Source organism: Trichogramma pretiosum, unplaced genomic scaffold, assembly GCF_000599845.2.
Source record: "Trichogramma pretiosum strain Unisexual culture from Peru unplaced genomic scaffold, Tpre_2.0 scaffold4, whole genome shotgun sequence".
NCBI lineage: Eukaryota > Metazoa > Arthropoda > Insecta > Hymenoptera > Trichogrammatidae > Trichogramma > Trichogramma pretiosum.
The window spans coordinates 1616077-1632734 of NW_019641688.1; the positions used below are offsets into that span (position 1 = coordinate 1616077).

The window sequence follows — 16658 nt, forward strand, 5'->3', positions numbered from 1 at the left end:
ATATCTTCTGTACAACCGCGTCGAGCCTGCTCGCTCTCTAGCAAACGATAAATTCTCGATTGTCTAGCGGCTGGTCTCATTAATCATACAGCATTATATATCGCTCTATGCCCACTATTATCTTTTGTTTTCGATCGGGCTTTATATTCTCTACCTGGTATTATCTATTTTGCATGATGTTATAGCGTAATTACCCCCGAAGCTCGAACTTACCCATCTTTATACGCGTAAGGCCCATCGCGGATTATATCCGATAAATCTATATTATAAATGCACGGTTCAAAATTATTATTATTAAAATAGTCCTGGACAATTAAGATTTCAACAGTGCCTATTGGAGAAACACATTTTACGACTATAATGTAATTATTTTTCGTCCTTACCAATAATTTCTTTGTCATTTATAGCTTTTGGCATTGATTTTATAAATATATCGTGGAAATTTACGATTAGATCGAACAAAGTAAGATTGCATACAGCAAAAACGCAAAGAACAGAGAAACTTTTTCCATGATATTTTATGATTTTACTAGAATAATAGCTGAAGCTATTTTTACAAAATTAAACATACAATTTAAAGTTCAATTGTAGCGGGCCCTCAAAACTGAAAGACACGAGAAAGAAGTTTTCATGATCTGAAAAATGAATTCGAATCAATAATACGCCCACAAGTTTTTCGTTTAATTATTTACTTGCGTGAACGTAGTCATAGATAACTCTGTCGACTTGGCGACGCTCAGCATCAATGGCTTTTGCGATCTTTTTATGATGAATGCGACAGCGTGGATCTCTTTAATGCTAGTCTTGTACCAAATCGTCTCGTACATTTTCATGGATATCTTATCACTCTGCAATGAGCCCACATTCGTATATTGCGCAATTCTTGCATGAAAAAGTAATATACGTGTGGTTTTTTCATACCTTGTTGAGTAGACGCTGTCCAGCTAGGCAAAATGAAAATATTTGCCAACACGAGCAGAAATAGTAACCCGCAAACTTGACCAAAATCGTAGGGTCGTCGCTAATCTAAATGGGATGAGAAATTTTTTTCGCTCACTTTGTGAAAAATAATTTGATCGTGCTTCAATCTTGTTCACTTGCCACAATCACGACGAATCCCGAAAGACAAATAACCACAGTAGTGAAAAATACTTGAAAAAATGTTACGTAGAAATAGATTTTATTCAATTTTTCGAACACATTTAGGACTTTTATGTGCTGCTTGTAAACTGGTTGAGATAGCCTTGGCAAATTTCTCTTGTCGTCTGAAACGCACATTTTTGAAAACTCTTCCATCCTCGCGAACAATGTATCTATTTGTGCGCATACGTAGGAAACCTAGTTGTAAAATACAAATGTATAATATAAAATTGCATCGCAACGCTATAGGCTTGTTATAGACGGCTCACCAGAGCTATGAGCAGAGATTCGGAAAAAGCTTGAATGCAGCACTGAAGCATACCCTGAATAACTTGCGTAAGTACGAGCACTTCGTAGACGGGGCTGCTTTTGTAGTCGAAGGGATAGTGAACCTTGAAGACGGGTTCGCGCATCTCGACTGGTACTGCGACGTACATGAATCCGATCTGTACCCAGAACAAAGCGCTTGAGCCCAAATAGACGAAAAAGTCGTACTTACAGAAACGTCTCGGATCGTCGCCGCTCAACTCGATGTAACGCAGTAACTGCGGATCACTTTCGAAGTCGCTCTCCATTTCTCGCAGCAAGTTGCGTAGCAGCCTGGAGGTTTCACATGATCGTTAGACACGATTTTTTTTTTACTAATAATTACTCGCGAATGAAACAACATACCTTCTGTTATAAGAAAATATCAGCAACTTGCTGTATAAAAGTACTTGAGCCAAGAGTACTGATAAATTGTCAAAGAGCATCAATGGGTTTTTACTCATTCTAATAGCGACCCACACACTAAATGGCATTGTGGTTAGAACGGATGACCACATTAAAGCCAAAACGACCTTATTAACCTCTTCGTTCCAAAAACCTGTTAGTTTCAGAGATATTTCCAAGGGCTTGCCAATGATTGGGATTTTCATTTTCAAATTTACTTCTATACATGAACTACAAAGAGCACTCGAAAACAAAGCTATTTAAAGTAATCCCTGCTGATCTAAAATAAAGCTTACGTGCATCAAAAGACTGACAACCATATCAGAGTCGTCAATAAAATACTTTGTCTCCACCCATTTCTATGGACATCAACCATTGACCAATGATTATATCAAATGCACCAGTTAGCATGATTATTTTTAACATGTGTCCTAGGAGATCTTTACTTAGGCTCATTCTTTTTCCCCCTCCTTTTGTACATTCATCCTATGAATATTTACTTTACGTCGACAATTTTTTCAAATAAGTATACGTTTCGATATAATCGCGAGCAGTACATCACAGAGCAAAAATTAAAAGTAACTTGAGCATTGATTCTCTGCAATATCTATGTATTTTATCGTAAAATAAATTTTAACAATTTATTAACGAACTACAACAATTCTAATGTGATGTAATTAATTAATTGTATACCGCCCTCAATACTGATAGGTAAGAAAATGACGTCTTTATGATCTGTAATTAATGAATATCATCCTTATATTTATAAAAAATGCTACTTCCTGATTAATTTTACCTTCAAGAATGTACTTATAGAAAGATCAAACATATTTTCACCGGTCAAAGTCAGCGGTTTTTGCGCTCTGTTCAAAGCCATGACGATCAATTTCGCTTCTTTCGGCTCTAGGACATACCAAAAGCAATTGTACAGTGCACCGTGAATATTTTCAGCCTAAAGAAGAAAAATGATTAATTAGTCGAGAGGCGCCTGTTCACGAAAAAAAAGAAATTAAGCGCGCGACACACCGACTTTGTTCTGCAAATACTGCCCAGCGACGCAAAAGGTGAAAATTTGCGATAGCATCGCAATGATGAATGCGATGAATTTCGTGATTATCATGATATCGGAGTTTTCCATGGCCTGCGAAATAAGCGGAGATTATTCATTCGTGCACGAATCGAACCGCACGTAGTGGTCCGCGTGGCAATTGTTGGTCACCACCGCGTTTGTTTACCGTTACTAACACGAAGCCGGTCACGCATATGAGCAGGCTACTGAACAAAATTTGAATCACGGACACTAAACTGTAAGCCATGTTAATTTGCTGCACCAGAGCCAAAATCCGTCGATGCTGAAGAACGACTCGTTTGAAATTTTCGTGAACCTTGACACTTTTGTCCGGTTGACGGCTCTTGCAGCTGATTGAAAAATTCTCTATCTGACTCAACAGTTCGTCAATCAGCGCAGTTGTATGAAAAACCTGCAATCGTATACAATCGTAATTGCCAATTTTTAAATCAACAGTTCGTGTATACGAGTCGACTATAAAATCAACGCACATAAGCCACCAGAAGACATTTGCTGAGCGAATCGCAGAAAATAATAAGCCAGCCCTGTACTATCTGTGTTAACATGATTAACTCGTAAACGGGTGTTTTGTGGAAGTCGAACGGATAATGCGATTTGAACAGTAAAACTCTTGTCTCGACTCGCCCGCCAAAGTAGTTGGATATGATTTCCGGGTAGTACAAGATTACCGCACACAAGTACATTCCCATGTCACAGGTGCAAAATATTCTGCAATAGCGCGCGAGTGTTTGCCACTCGTTAGGCAGGTTTCCGCTCCAGGTTTCTTGGATATCAGCCAACAAATTTGTCACGTAGCTAAATATGAAGTAAAAGGAGTGTAATCTTTTTGCTACGTTTCAGTTAAAATATACCAATGGAATGGATGTAATTAAAAAAATACCTTCTCTTATTCCATAAGATAATAAATTTGAGAATTATTAAGATCATTGATAAAGAATCGCTGAAACTGTCCATCATAGTTGTGGGATTATCCGTTAAAAGTGTCGCTTTCCAAAATTGAAACGGCAAAGACGTAAAAATGGTCGATAACGTAAATATTGGACCTAACAAATAAAATTTGTGCGGCCAAAAACCGGTTGTTCTCAAGAGAAAAATCAGTACATTATTTATCAGTGTCATGTTGAATAATCGAGTACTTTTTCGACACGATTGAACATTCCAGCAAATAATTCTCTCATTGCGCGTTAAAATTACGTTTCATTATTTCTGTTATGTATCTGTTTCCCGGGTGACTCGAGTAGCTTTTATTGTAAAACTACAAGCTTATAAACCGGTTAATACAAGATTCATGAAGTCAGCGCCTCCAATGCTAAAGGACTTATACATCTTTTATTGGTTTTTACTAGAATACAACATATGTGAAAGATCGAGAAGGCATATACATTGTCGTTACAATTATTCAAAGATTGTAACGTGTAATAAACTACAAGTAAAAGTGGGATGTACTGAATGGCTGACCAAAGCTCTAGTAGAATCACTTCAAATAAAAAATGAATCGTTAAAATTACAATTTAAGTTAAATGTTCTATTTTTGATATACTTGACTTTTGATGTTATGTATTCCAAACAAAATTTTAAAATGACATTTTTATTCAATGCTATAATATTGTATTCAAATCAGATTTATATTTTTAAAATTAATAATTTTAACGAGCATGATTTATCAACATTTAAAAATTCAGTAAAATTTTCAAAATCAAAATTCATGCAAATTTATCTCACATTTATACTCAAGGTGATAACAACAAAAACACTTCATAAGAATACGTTTTTTGCTTCTAGTGCATCACTGCAAAGTCAAGCCAGAGAACTTTCACGCACTACTGACTTGCCGCTCTCACCAGAGACAAGAAAGAAACTGATGTTTTTATAATCTAAATAAAAAAGTAAAAATTATCTTTCGAAAAAATGTTTAAAATATCATTTTTAAGGATCGAGTAGACATTTATACACGAACTTTAGTGAAGTAAATTAAGGACAGCGGAGCATAGTTTCCGCACGTTAGGATAACCGGCTTGCGACTCCGCATGATCATAAATGCTAAAGCTCTCACATCGGCGGCTTGGAATTTATACCACAGGCAGCTGCACATGGAGTCTAATATCATATTTCCCTGCGAATAATGCGAAAAATGTTTTATTCGTATATTTCGTTTCTTAATGAAAAGCGACGTCGACGACGACTATGATACGATGCGAGTCATCAAACCTGAGTTGTCAAGTATTCACCGGCGACACAGTAGGATCCGACTGCAGTTAACGCGGTAAACATGTACACCATGCACATCATTAAGGTCGCCGTTTTATTCGCTTCGATGATGTTCAACTGTGAAATGCACGAATTAATGTAGCGTTAGATAATTTGAAAATAGTTGAAATGGCAAAGCAAAAATCTTTACGTTAATTATCATGAACCCGACGATGCAGTTGATCAAAGTCATGAAGAATAGATGGAAAAAAGAAACGTAGGAATAAATGTCTGATATGCACTCGGAGAAATGTATGAAACTCAAGTGCTTTTCGATCAGTTTTCGTTTGGCGTGAGTGATTTTGACTCTGTCGTTTTCAGACTGACAAACGTTGGAAAATTTTGATATTTCTCGGCATACGGAGACTGCTTTGGAGTTGGCGTGAAGAACCTTGAGAGAAAATTCATTATAATTTATCAAAAGAGTGCTCGAAAAAAGTATATTTGATTTTACAGATATTGTGAGAAATCCTTCAATTGTCGCATGTCCATTGGAAGCAAACATCGCCAACAAAAATTGTACAAAACAGGTTATTTCGAATATCGGACTTTGCCTCTCATCCCACGGAAACGAAGATTGCATTACTAATTTTCTGTCGTCAGGGTCAGATTGGCTCGACAATATGGACAGTACCAAATACGATATGGGCAAACCATTGTAGCAAACGGCGATCGTGTTCGATAACATAGCGGCGAGTCTCAGATTTTTCAAAGTTACTTTCCGTACTTGCTTGTCGTCGCCCTCGCTTTCAAAGTCCTTTTGCAATTCAGCGATAACGTAACTAATTTTCCTAACAAAACATCAGTGTACAGAGCGTCATAGATTATAAATTTAATTTGAGCTTTTGAAAAAATGTTTTTTTATCATCAGCTTTGCGAGTAGAGATTAAAAGTTTTACTTTTGCTCGCACCGCTTTGAGCACTCTATAATATGAAACACCTGAAAAATGTTTTTTAACGAGCCAGCAGAGAGAAACGTGTATACCCACTTGTCGTTGAAGCAGAAAATTCCAAGTTTCAAAGCGATCAAAGTGAGTGGCATGGTAGTGCCCAGATTGTTCATCAGTAGCTCCAGCCGATAGAACACAACGGCTACGTTCCAAAACTGAAATATCAAGCTCAACGAGACGGCGAACAGTAGGACGTAAATAATCGTTGCCGTTCTCGTGTTTGGCCAGACCCCGAGCAGTTTCAGGCCTATCTCGATTTGCGGAACGAGGAATTTCTTCATCGCTCGTGGGGATGAAGAAAAAAATTTTTTTCGCGTCGACGGCTGTCTATCTGTATAATATTTTCCGCGTGCCCACGACGATCAAAATCGACTGCAGATCGTCATAAATAATCTCGGAAAACGGTTGCCTTCGCCTGGAAGATCTTTAACCTGAATAATAAATAAATCAACGCGGCTCGGAGGCGTTGCGCAGCAGTCGTGCAAAAAAGTGCATGTAAACTTCGACGATGATGGATCGATAATCAATGACAGCTAAGCTCTCGCCCCGATGCATACATCTATAAAGGCGCATAGACGAAGAAGAAATTTCGATTGCTGGCGAGCTATGATTTATGTATTTACGTAAACACTCGCGTTGTACCGTATTAGAATATTCAATCGGCTTTCGGTATGTATTTTTTCTTTACTTGCTCGCGCTACATACCGAAGGTGCGAAATAGCCCCCCGCGCACACTGGTGAATTCGAGTCGTTTCGCGCGCACGGAATAAAGCCATTGCTGCTCGAGGAACGATAAATTATCGAGGAGCTGCAAGGCGTTTATTTTTATTGACACGATTTATTCAAAGGAAAAAACGATTTGCACATGCACGCTCGAGTTTTTTTTCAAGTCCTGTGTACACGATAAAGTTGCAGTATTTTTTCAGGCTCTTTTCATTATTTTCATTGAGCTAGATCTCCATGACTTTGAATTGTAATTTCAGCTTTAAGCCTAGCTTTCTCGCTGCTGCTCCTTGCGCCAACTTATGTACTCGGAGCGCGAGGAGGATTGTATAACAACGAACCAACTTTGGGGAACGTTTGCCATTGGACTGCCAGAGATTCGGTTGGACAAACTTATACGTTGCTCTCCAGAGGAATTAACACCTTACTTGTTTGCATTAGTGGTGAGCAAATTTATCTTTTCTCGAAACTTTCTCTGATTCGAAACAGCGTAAGATGTCGATGTAAAATCTTGCTAAGGACATATTTCTCCGAAAAGATATAAATAAATCTACTTTTTGAAGGCCGTTTAATATAAGCATTAACGATAACGTTTTCAAATTTTTATTAATAAATTCAATTTTATTGACTTATAAAATGTAGAATATTAAAAATTATTATTAACTTTCTACATTCGAAAAGGCATTAAAACAGTTTTCAACCAATTTGAATCCGATAATTAACACTTTAGAACTCCACCGCTAGGTGGCAAATACTTTCACTTATAAATCTGCAAGTGGCAAAGTAAAAATAATTGTATAAGTCAAAGCACAGTTTTAATGGAAATTGTGTTGTGCATTTTGCGATGTAGTAAATTTATGTAAGAATGTGTATGGAATACAATCATTAATGTGTATGTATGTAGAGGTGATTGATCAGTACATGTCTACGTCGTCACCGAGCTGCTGTTAACCTTTATGTACTAAGCTACCTCTACCTAATTTTCGTAGTCACTTGTTCGTCGACAGTCAAACGGACATGCATCATTTATACATCTGAATATACATTATTATTTTGGTTAACACAATCGTAGATTTATTTAGTCCCACAAATAATAATAAGTGCCATAAAATAAAGTTAATTTTTAAGTACAAATTTCTAAGTGCAGTGAACGATAATACTACTAAATTCAAATTAAGAAATTAAATTAAATAACGTTATTAATTTCAGAAAATTGAATTTGAGTGAGTTTTATATAGTTAGAAATGGCCATAAAAATATAACGCAGGACATCACGTGGCCATAAAATGTATAAAAATAATACTTTTTTGATTAATATACATGCTGAGTTAATGGTCCTTGTATATCCAAGAAAGTTTTTATGGTCATAAACTAACTATAAAATTTTTAGCATTTCCACCATAGTAACTAACAAATAATTCGACAAGAATACTAATCATGGTAAAAAATATAAATGAATCAGAAAAAGTTTACTTTTACCTCATTTTCTCATACCTTTATTGTGATCTAAAATAGACTATTGTACCTCATAAGTTAATATTGAATTCTAGTGCATTTATGATTTTTGCGTTGCTCTTAATAAAGACAAATAAGAAAAGGACCTTTTTATAATCTGAAAATACAGATAAAAAAATTAAAGTCATTGGCTAGGCATTGAAATAATCCAACTTTACCATAGTTAGAGAGAAAAGCGAAAGATTGCCAAATTTTCCGATTTCTAAAGTATTCGAATTTTGCGCTCTCACGAGCATGTAGCGTACAAGATTCTGCTCCTTTTCTTGAAAATTGTAAAACGAGCATTCCCGAAGATCATTTTCAATAGACAAGTTCTATGAGTAAGAGTAAAAAAGAGAGCATTTTATAAAGTAATGTATTGTTACGACAATTTTCAATTACAGAAATGAAAGAAAAGAAAAGTTTTACTTCTAACCTGATGGGTTAAAAATTCTCCGGCTATGCAGTACGAGCCAACTCCCGATAATGCACAAATAATGTACAATAGGCAGCGCGCGGCGCTAGCGTAATTATGATCGTTTTCGACCAACTGCGATTTTCCAGTTTATATATGAAAGTACGCGAAAAATCAATTAATCACTTGAAGAAAAGATAATTGTTAAACTTTGAGATTTTATAAATCTTGCTGAATACTTTACGCGAATAATTGTAAAGCCAAGACTAGCGATTATGAATGAAGATATTATCACTAAGGACAGAGCGACGAGGGAGAAAATATCGCGAATGCCTTTGAAAAATTGAATCTGTTTCTCGTGAGCGTCTAGCAGGGCTCGAGCAGCCCGAGATACCGTTTCTCGATCCTTCATGCTTCCGCAAATACGAGAAAAATGTTTTATTCGTTGGCAAACATTCGCAGTTTTCGATTTAGCATGGAAAACCTGCCGAGAAGAGAAGAGTAGAGATCAAATCGAGAGCAAAAATAAATAAAAAAATCGCATATCGTATTTTAAAATAATATTTTTTTTACCAAAATAATCAGAGAGCTATCCGCGATGCATTGTCCTAGTACTGAAAATAAAACCACGACGAACTGATAAATCCAGAGCAGCTCGAAAGCCGGAGACTCCCGAGGCGACGGGATGAAGTACATCGACGGCAGCACAAAAACCCGCTCCTCGGACGAGCCCAGGGCGTAGGATACCAACGATACTGCCGGATAGGATAGACCCAATACAAAGTAGGATACAAACAGAATTTGTAGAATTAATTTCACTGCGTTTTCGTTATTGCTCTTCGACTTGCCAGTTTTCGAGTTTGGATTTGCTGCGTTTTTTTCAACGTGCTCTTCGATCGACATTTTTACCATTTTTTTGGTAGACCTATAACATCGACAAAGTAAAAAATAATCTTACTGAACTCATCTGCCGTTTCCTTGTAAAATTTTTCAATATTTTATAACTAAATTTAATAAAAATTTGAATCAACTATAACTAAACTATGCTTCGACTTATAGAATTATTTTGACTTTGCCATTTGCAGATTATCAGATAACAGTATTCGACATCTAGTGGTGGAGATTTAAAGTAGTTTTGACGCTATTATGAGCACCTTATATTTCGCCAAAGGGGGCCTAAACGTGAATTTAGAACAGTGGCTATAAAAAAGCGGAAGATACTTATGACTCGCTTCGCTCGGGTGCTAACCGTGCCGTGCAATAATGGCCTGCTTCAGTCACACGTATCTTAATTTTTCTCAAAAATTTTTTTGGAGACAGTTAAATTGTGATTTTGAAATCATTTCAAATACGCTGAATATTTCTAACACGGAACATTTCTACCGGAGTTGTTATGACAATAAAGTAGCGACAAAAATCTTATTACGCGCTCTGCATGCGAAACGTGACGATCTTGAAAACGCTTGAAAGAACGCCGATGGACGTTTCCATGTTGGTCAGCAGAGCGTCCAGATCGTGAAACACGGCCGCGGCATCCCAAAATTGAAAGCACAGGCTCGCGCAGCTCAGGGCCACGAGCGCATTGCAAAGTTTCGCCGAGTCCACCCCGGGCCAAGAATCCAGCAATATCAGACCGTATTTCAAATAATACATTATGTACATGTTGTTAGTTTATAGACCGACGAAACAAAGTTTGAGCGACGCACGCAACAACCCCCCGCGTTATGATTGGGAAAGCAGCAGTGGCGTGGGTGGCGTAACTATTTGCTTTTAAAATTGCACAAACAGAAGCTCGTGTATGTATCGCGTATACGCGCGGAGAAGAGGCGCTTATAACTTTTTAATGCCTGATTAAACACACAGTGTGTAAAAGCAGCAGCAGTGTGTGTATTATATGCGCGCGCGGGCGTGCAGTGGTGGCTCGCCGAGCTTAATGTGTAATGCCGTTTGTGAATTTAATATGAAGCCTCGGCCGAAACCGCACTTTATCGATTTCTGCACACACTCGCACTCGCATCCACGCACACATGGATGCAATATATACGTACGCAGCGCAGCGCAGAGCAGAGAGCAGCACGCCGGAACCAACTTGCTGGTACTCTCATCAAGGAGCATTATTTAGTTAGTTAGTGGCAATTTTTCTTTCTCTAATTATCAGGGCGCGCGCGCGCGAGCGCGAGTTTACCTAACAGTTGGTTGAGAGGATCCTCCAATGCAATTTTGCCAGGAGCTTAATTGACTCTTCCCATGAGCATTTTAATTTCACAAAAGTCTTTTTCGTGCGGTGACCGAATAAACGGTACCGCTTACTCCGCAAATTACAAATGTAAATGCCTTTATTTGTAAAGACGAAGAAAAAAACGTTTAGAGTACGCGTTCAAATATGATTTTATCCGTTAAAACAGTTTAAATGATGTTTTATTCATTACTATGTTTCATGTTGTGTCAAAACATGGCAAACAGTCATCACCTGAATCGTTTAAGCGCCAAAAGTAAATTAAAGATGTTTGTCGCTGTATTAATGGAACAAAATAATGCAAATTTCTCGTGCGGTCTTCTTACTTTTTGACACCTTCGTGGTTCACCTCTGATCGCGATTTATCCGCGATCTAGTGACCAATGACTCAACTTCCGGCAGCTCAATCGATCGCACATACCTCTGTCGGTAAGTACGGAAGCAATCTTACCAAACACAGCATCGGCAGCTTATTTGTACCTTTCATTAGCCACGCACGCTCGATAAAAATACTCACACATCTAGAATATATGCGTCAGAGTCTTGTATATGAATAGCCATGCGATGCAACTCGTTTATAAAAGCGGAGATCGATTGCTCAAATTGCGCTCCGTAATAATCTTTTCCTCGAAAAACTAACTGGCACGAGGATCGAATTTCCCGTATATAATGTTACGGATCCGTCATTCGAGATCGTAGGTATATGAATGCAGTCGAGCTTCGCGTGATCAGCTGTGCTCTCGAAACGATATCGTGAAGCTCTGCCTCGTGTAGAAATAATTACACTCATTTCGTCAAACACATTATTATTTTCTATACTAATTAGCGAAGCCGAGGTCGTTTGGAGTTGCGATTCATACCCAGCACAGTTGGAAGACAACGAGATACCCGAATCCCTTTGAGCCGCGCGGCCAAACTGGGCGAGTTTATTTGTTCTTCGAATCGCTCGGCAAGTCTCGACGATCGACTCGCAGAGCGATCATGCGCCGCGAACATGCCGATCGCTGCGATCGTCAACAACAGATCGATATACACAACATAATATACACACGCGACACAACACTCGAATTGCGCGGCGTGGTATGCCAATAAATATAGTGTAACGATGGAAAATTTCCCCCCAACTTTATCGAAATGGGAACCTCGGCTTGATAAGCGATAAGCGCGCGCTGCGCACTCGAGATTCGAATTATTGAGCTGCGTATATAGAAAATATATCAGCTGCTCAGCTGCTGCTGCTACTACTATACTGCTGTTGCTGCTGGTGTTGATCCGTGCGATCGCGACACGATATTGTACGTACTATAGAGGTATCAGCGGAACGACGCGCATTTCGCGCTCTTTTTGCGGCTTTGTATACCGTAGTCAAGCTTGACTGATATATTCATTTAGTCCCACGAGCTTATCGTCTTACTCGTTCTGCGCTTGATCGACAACAATTTTAGAGCACGTGAAATGTTTCACCCGTGTCCTGAAAGTCTCAATATATTTCAAGTAGTCTTTTTTTCGAGCGTTTTTCGTATACGGGATGTTAATAAATTTTGTTTGAAATTGAAACGGGGACTATCAATATCTGAAAATCGATTTTTTGTTGCTGGAATTTAGCCAAAATTAATTTGTCAATATGTTATATGAGCGTAAGTTCAAGGCGACCTTTCGTCCTCGCGCATGGAAGCGCGTATATGAACCCAGCTGCAGACAATTGCAATGCATAACACATAAACATATTTGTCGAGCTTGTGCCAGTTGCAGCAGGCATCAAAAGTCAGAGAGAATAAGTTTTGTGTTATATATTTTCGTAACGCGCACAATAGCCGAAGAAAGAGAAAAAAAAAGGTACAAAGTCGAGCAAACCGAGAAAGAGAGAAGCTGGTTACGCAAAGACGCGCGCGGCCGAGTTACACCAGCGCTCAGCCTTTGTTATCCGCGCGGTAAAGAAAATAAAGTGGTGCAGTTGCGGCAACGGCAACGGCAACAGCAGCAGCAGCAGGTGGCAGTGCCGCAAGTATATAAACGACAAGCATACATCGATTACATAAGTTCGGAAGCTTTATATATTTGCGCGCGGCAAGGGCCACAGCGACTTGAGATATATGTAAATAAGTGGAGCAGTCGGTGGATCGTGTTATGATACACTTTGATTTGTTGGTCGCGCGCGAATTATGTTATGCTCGCGAACCGATGATGGAAAATAACGATGCGCGCTTGGTCGACAACATTGTATTATGAAGCTGCTCGGCGATAGTCAACACATTACACGGCATTTGCATAATACGTCGCCATGAAGTTATAACAATGAGAGGGGCTTGATTCGGAAAATACGGAAAATGTGTCAACATCGTCGAGTGTAAAGTAAAATACCGGAACTAAAAAAGCTCCCGACGCATATGAAAAGCTCGCGATAATTTGTAGTCAGTGATAGATTCGAAGGGCTTACGTTTTAAACGTTTCGTAAAATAGTAATGTATACTTAAAAAAGTGTCAAAATGTGTAGTCAAAATTAATTAGTAAAATGTAAATTAATAATGTAAAGCTCGCGATAAAATTAATGTTATGCAGTGGTGAGTAACTCGAGCTTTTGTCAAGCAAAGACTTTGAACTTGAAAATCTTAATTAGTGATCTATACCAGTATATATAAGATCACGAGGGGGTGAAAAGAAAAAGAGACAAAAGGAGTACATACGTGCACTCACGCGCGCGGTGAACGTTCGAATCACATGCGTATTCGCTGCCAATTATGTCGCGCGTAGACTAAAACTTGGCACGTGTACAGACTTTTCTCTCTCACTCGCGCGTGCTCCGCCGATCTTCAGCTCGTTTTTCGATGACGATGCGTGCGCTGCATTAATTCGGACAAAAGCTCGCAGTTAGATGACGAAAGAATTATGCGGCAAGTCTGCACTGATTCCAAGCGCAGAACGAAGGAGAGCAATTTTCTTTAATAACGACGAGCTTTTCTTTCTCGAGACGCGCACGAGGCACACGATCAGCGGCGCGAGTACGGCAGCGTAACGCAGCAGCAGCAGCAGCAAATTGCGTATTTACCCGCGCAGGCAGGCAGGCGGCGGGAGTGGAGTCGAGCGAATCGCGCCGAGCGCCGCGAGCACCGGTCGTGTCGAGTCGGAGCGATATAAAAGCCGAGCGGTGAAAGCGCAGCCGGCAGTTCAGTAGTGTCTAGCTTCACGAGCGCCTCACTTGCCTCAAAGCAGCTCAAAGCAGATAGTAGCAACGGTTGTTTTAAAAAAAAAACTCGTTCGCGACTCTTTGCAGCTTGCGACTCGCACGTGTGCTTTCCCAACACTGACTCGCGCGTGATTGTGATTTTCACCGAAGAATCATCTTCTATCGTGCTCGACACTTGATTTACCGATAAATCCGATATAATGGAGATCGCTAAATTACCCATGGGACACGCCAACAGCCACCAGTACCATCACGGCTCGATGCGCTACTCCAAGGCAGCCACCGCCGAGGCCTCCAGCTGCAAGGAGCAGTACCGCCAGCAGCAGCACGCCCAGGTAGGCTTCATGACGCTGCTGGGCCAGAGCAACGGCTCGGGCTCGCCCAATCTGACCGAGCCCCGTCGCGTCGAGGTGCGCGTCTACCGCACGAGCTTCGAGCACTTTGCCGTCATCTATCCGCGCGGCGCCGACCAACAGCAACCCCTGGGAGTGTTGAACTTGCGCCACACGAGCATCGAGCGCCTCGGCCGGGACGGTCTGCTGCTGCGCCAGCACGGCTACGACTCACCGATGACTCTGACCCTGCTGCTCGACGAACCCGAGGAGGTCGACTGCTGGATCGCGGCCCTAGCGGCGCGCACTAGTTCACCGGTGCACCACTGCAGCCTGCCGATCGTCGAGGAGGAGGACGTCTAGAGGAGCTAGCTGGGACTGGCCGAAAGCCCATAATATAGAACAACAAAAACTTTAAACGAAAAGCAGCTGCGAGTGCTTTTGATTCGTTGTTGTGCTCCGTGTATAAGAACTGGCGCGCTGCTGCACTTTGGCATTTGATCGCCGATCACGGCCTTGGCTTTCGTAATCGATTACGAAATCGGCTAGCTCTGCCATGTACATACGAAGCTGCTATTGTTGCTGCTAACGTTGCCCAGAACGTGCGAAGCCGGACAAGTCCTCGAGCTTCGGGTGGGTTTCTCATTTCTCCGCAGCTACATTACAGCCATCAACGACAACAGCTGGACTCCAACGGCGCAATCCCCTATATAATGAAGACTGAGCGGTTTGAATCTTTTGTAAACTGTTTTTTTTTTGTCGCGTGGCCGCGAGTGCAAAATTCATAACAATTTATACATTTATAAATAAGTATAAACGATCGCGCGATATCGCTATGTAATGCGCCAGAGAGGGTCAACGATCTTGGAGGCGCGCAGCGATCCACATCATCGATGTATGTGACAATTATTAATACGACACCAAGTGCGCCTCACGCACTCGTGATTTTATACGAGAATTGATATAGCGCGGCGATTATGGGCTCAAATTGTACTCTTGATTTTCTGCATTTATATTTTCGTGTCGTCGTCGTCGCCAACGCCGTGATGAATCAGCGATCGAATAATCGATCACAATCATCGCGGAGTATATAAGCTTAATTAGACCACTCGATCAGTTTACACACTTACATTCTGCGCGTGTATTGTGTAACGTGTTTGGTATATACATACGGCGCGGCGAAGCCGACGAAAACAATGGCTTTATAATGTACGACATAACGGATGAAATCTTGTAACGTCGTCGTCGGTGAATTCGAATCGCGACAGCCACACACATTGTTGATAAAAATATCGATAGAATCTATACAACAATGAAGAATGACATTAAAATAGAGAGAGAAAAAAATCATTGTACTATCGGCCAAAGTTGGAACGATCGAATAATATATTTTTTCCTTCGTCCCCGCTATGCGAATGTCTGCGTGAATGAGTATGTGTGATTTAAGCTGTACATATAATATTAATCCTGAAACTTGTCTGTGATATGTAACATTACTTTATATTAACGCTTAAAAATTACAAGTCGCGAATGCGTGTACAGTCTCCGCTTGCTATATGTTGAGAATTGGTTTGGAAAATTGTGCCGCGGTATGTTTGTCGTACAATAGTGTGCACAATTGTTATGTAGAGCTTCGGTTATTCTATCCGCGCGTGCAAACGGATGAATGTATTATATATCGAGGTGTGCGAGACTACTTGCTTATTACGTATAACGATGGAATGAAATAAAAAAAATAAATAAATAGGAAAAATTGTCAAACGTATCGATCTGGTCTCGGATTTTTTTTTCTCACACTTGCAGCATCGACGTTCCTTACAAGACTATAATACATCGCTTCGAATCTATGAGATAGAGCTCGAGCAAACATAAATGTCTACAGTCGGATAAATATTTGTCGAGCCCTGCACAGCATTGGATGTATATTGACTCCTCCACCGTTGCACGCATATTGTAATGGGTTACACATGCTACGAGTAAACGTCTCTGCATACTTTTGTAAATAATAATGCAGTATAAGCACGCACGATAAAAACTAAATAACAAAATATTGTATACTCGATATCATTACCATGTTTTACTAAATAATAATAAAAATCCATGTATACTCGTATGTAATAAGTTTTTAAAGTCATT

General features: G+C 39.9%; 3 protein-coding genes across 3 annotated transcripts; all 3 read right to left on the bottom strand.

Annotated features, from left to right (window-relative positions):
* Positions 1-581: 581 nt before the first annotated feature.
* Positions 582-2057, bottom strand: LOC106656005 (odorant receptor 4-like). The gene is made up of 6 exons (XM_014376615.1): positions 1813-2057; positions 1410-1740; positions 1102-1338; positions 922-1026; positions 693-848; positions 582-635 (listed from the first exon to the last, which is right to left on the bottom strand). Exons 1-6 carry the CDS (start codon positions 2055-2057, stop codon positions 582-584), a joined length of 1128 nt encoding a protein of 375 aa, XP_014232101.1.
* A 124-nt stretch (positions 2058-2181) lies between these two features.
* Positions 2182-6419, bottom strand: LOC106656006. The gene is made up of 12 exons (XM_023461602.1): positions 6178-6419; positions 5643-5979; positions 5340-5579; positions 5150-5266; positions 4899-5054; positions 4770-4815; positions 3822-3984; positions 3412-3736; positions 3087-3332; positions 2876-2992; positions 2648-2803; positions 2182-2337 (listed from the first exon to the last, which is right to left on the bottom strand). The coding sequence occupies exons 1-12, from the start codon at positions 6417-6419 to the stop codon at positions 2182-2184; spliced, it is 2301 nt and encodes a 766-aa protein (XP_023317370.1).
* Positions 6420-8507: 2088 nt separating this feature from the next.
* Positions 8508-10432, bottom strand: LOC111694246. The gene is made up of 3 exons (XM_023461603.1): positions 10197-10432; positions 9344-9695; positions 8508-8690 (listed from the first exon to the last, which is right to left on the bottom strand). Exons 1-3 carry the CDS (start codon positions 10430-10432, stop codon positions 8508-8510), a joined length of 771 nt encoding a protein of 256 aa, XP_023317371.1.
* Positions 10433-16658: the final 6226 nt, after the last annotated feature.

What these genes read in the sequence shown, in the direction of transcription:
- LOC106656006 (XM_023461602.1), bottom strand. Translation starts at nt 6,419, where the DNA reads ATGAAGAAATTCCTCGTTCCGCAAATCGAGATAGGCCTGAAACTGCTC. An exon ending in GTCTCTGGTGAGAGCGGCAA is followed by an intron (nt 3,985 to 4,769) that starts GTCAGTAGTGCG and finishes TTTATTTGTTAG; the next exon opens with GTCCAATATTTACGTTATCG. An exon ending in AATGTCTTCTGGTGGCTTAT is followed by an intron (nt 3,333 to 3,411) that starts GTGCGTTGATTT and finishes ATACGATTGCAG; the next exon opens with GTTTTTCATACAACTGCGCT.
- LOC111694246 (XM_023461603.1), bottom strand. Translation starts at nt 10,432, where the DNA reads ATGTACATAATGTATTATTTGAAATACGGTCTGATATTGCTGGATTCT. An exon ending in ACGTTTCGCATGCAGAGCGC is followed by an intron (nt 9,696 to 10,196) that starts GTAATAAGATTT and finishes TCGATGTTATAG; the next exon opens with GTCTACCAAAAAAATGGTAA. An exon ending in ATAGCTCTCTGATTATTTTG is followed by an intron (nt 8,691 to 9,343) that starts GTAAAAAAAATA and finishes TCTTACTCATAG; the next exon opens with AACTTGTCTATTGAAAATGA.
- LOC106656005 (XM_014376615.1), bottom strand. Translation starts at nt 2,057, where the DNA reads ATGAAAATCCCAATCATTGGCAAGCCCTTGGAAATATCTCTGAAACTA. An exon ending in ATATTTTCTTATAACAGAAG is followed by an intron (nt 1,741 to 1,812) that starts GTATGTTGTTTC and finishes TGAAACCTCCAG; the next exon opens with GCTGCTACGCAACTTGCTGC. An exon ending in AATCTCTGCTCATAGCTCTG is followed by an intron (nt 1,339 to 1,409) that starts GTGAGCCGTCTA and finishes TTTTACAACTAG; the next exon opens with GTTTCCTACGTATGCGCACA.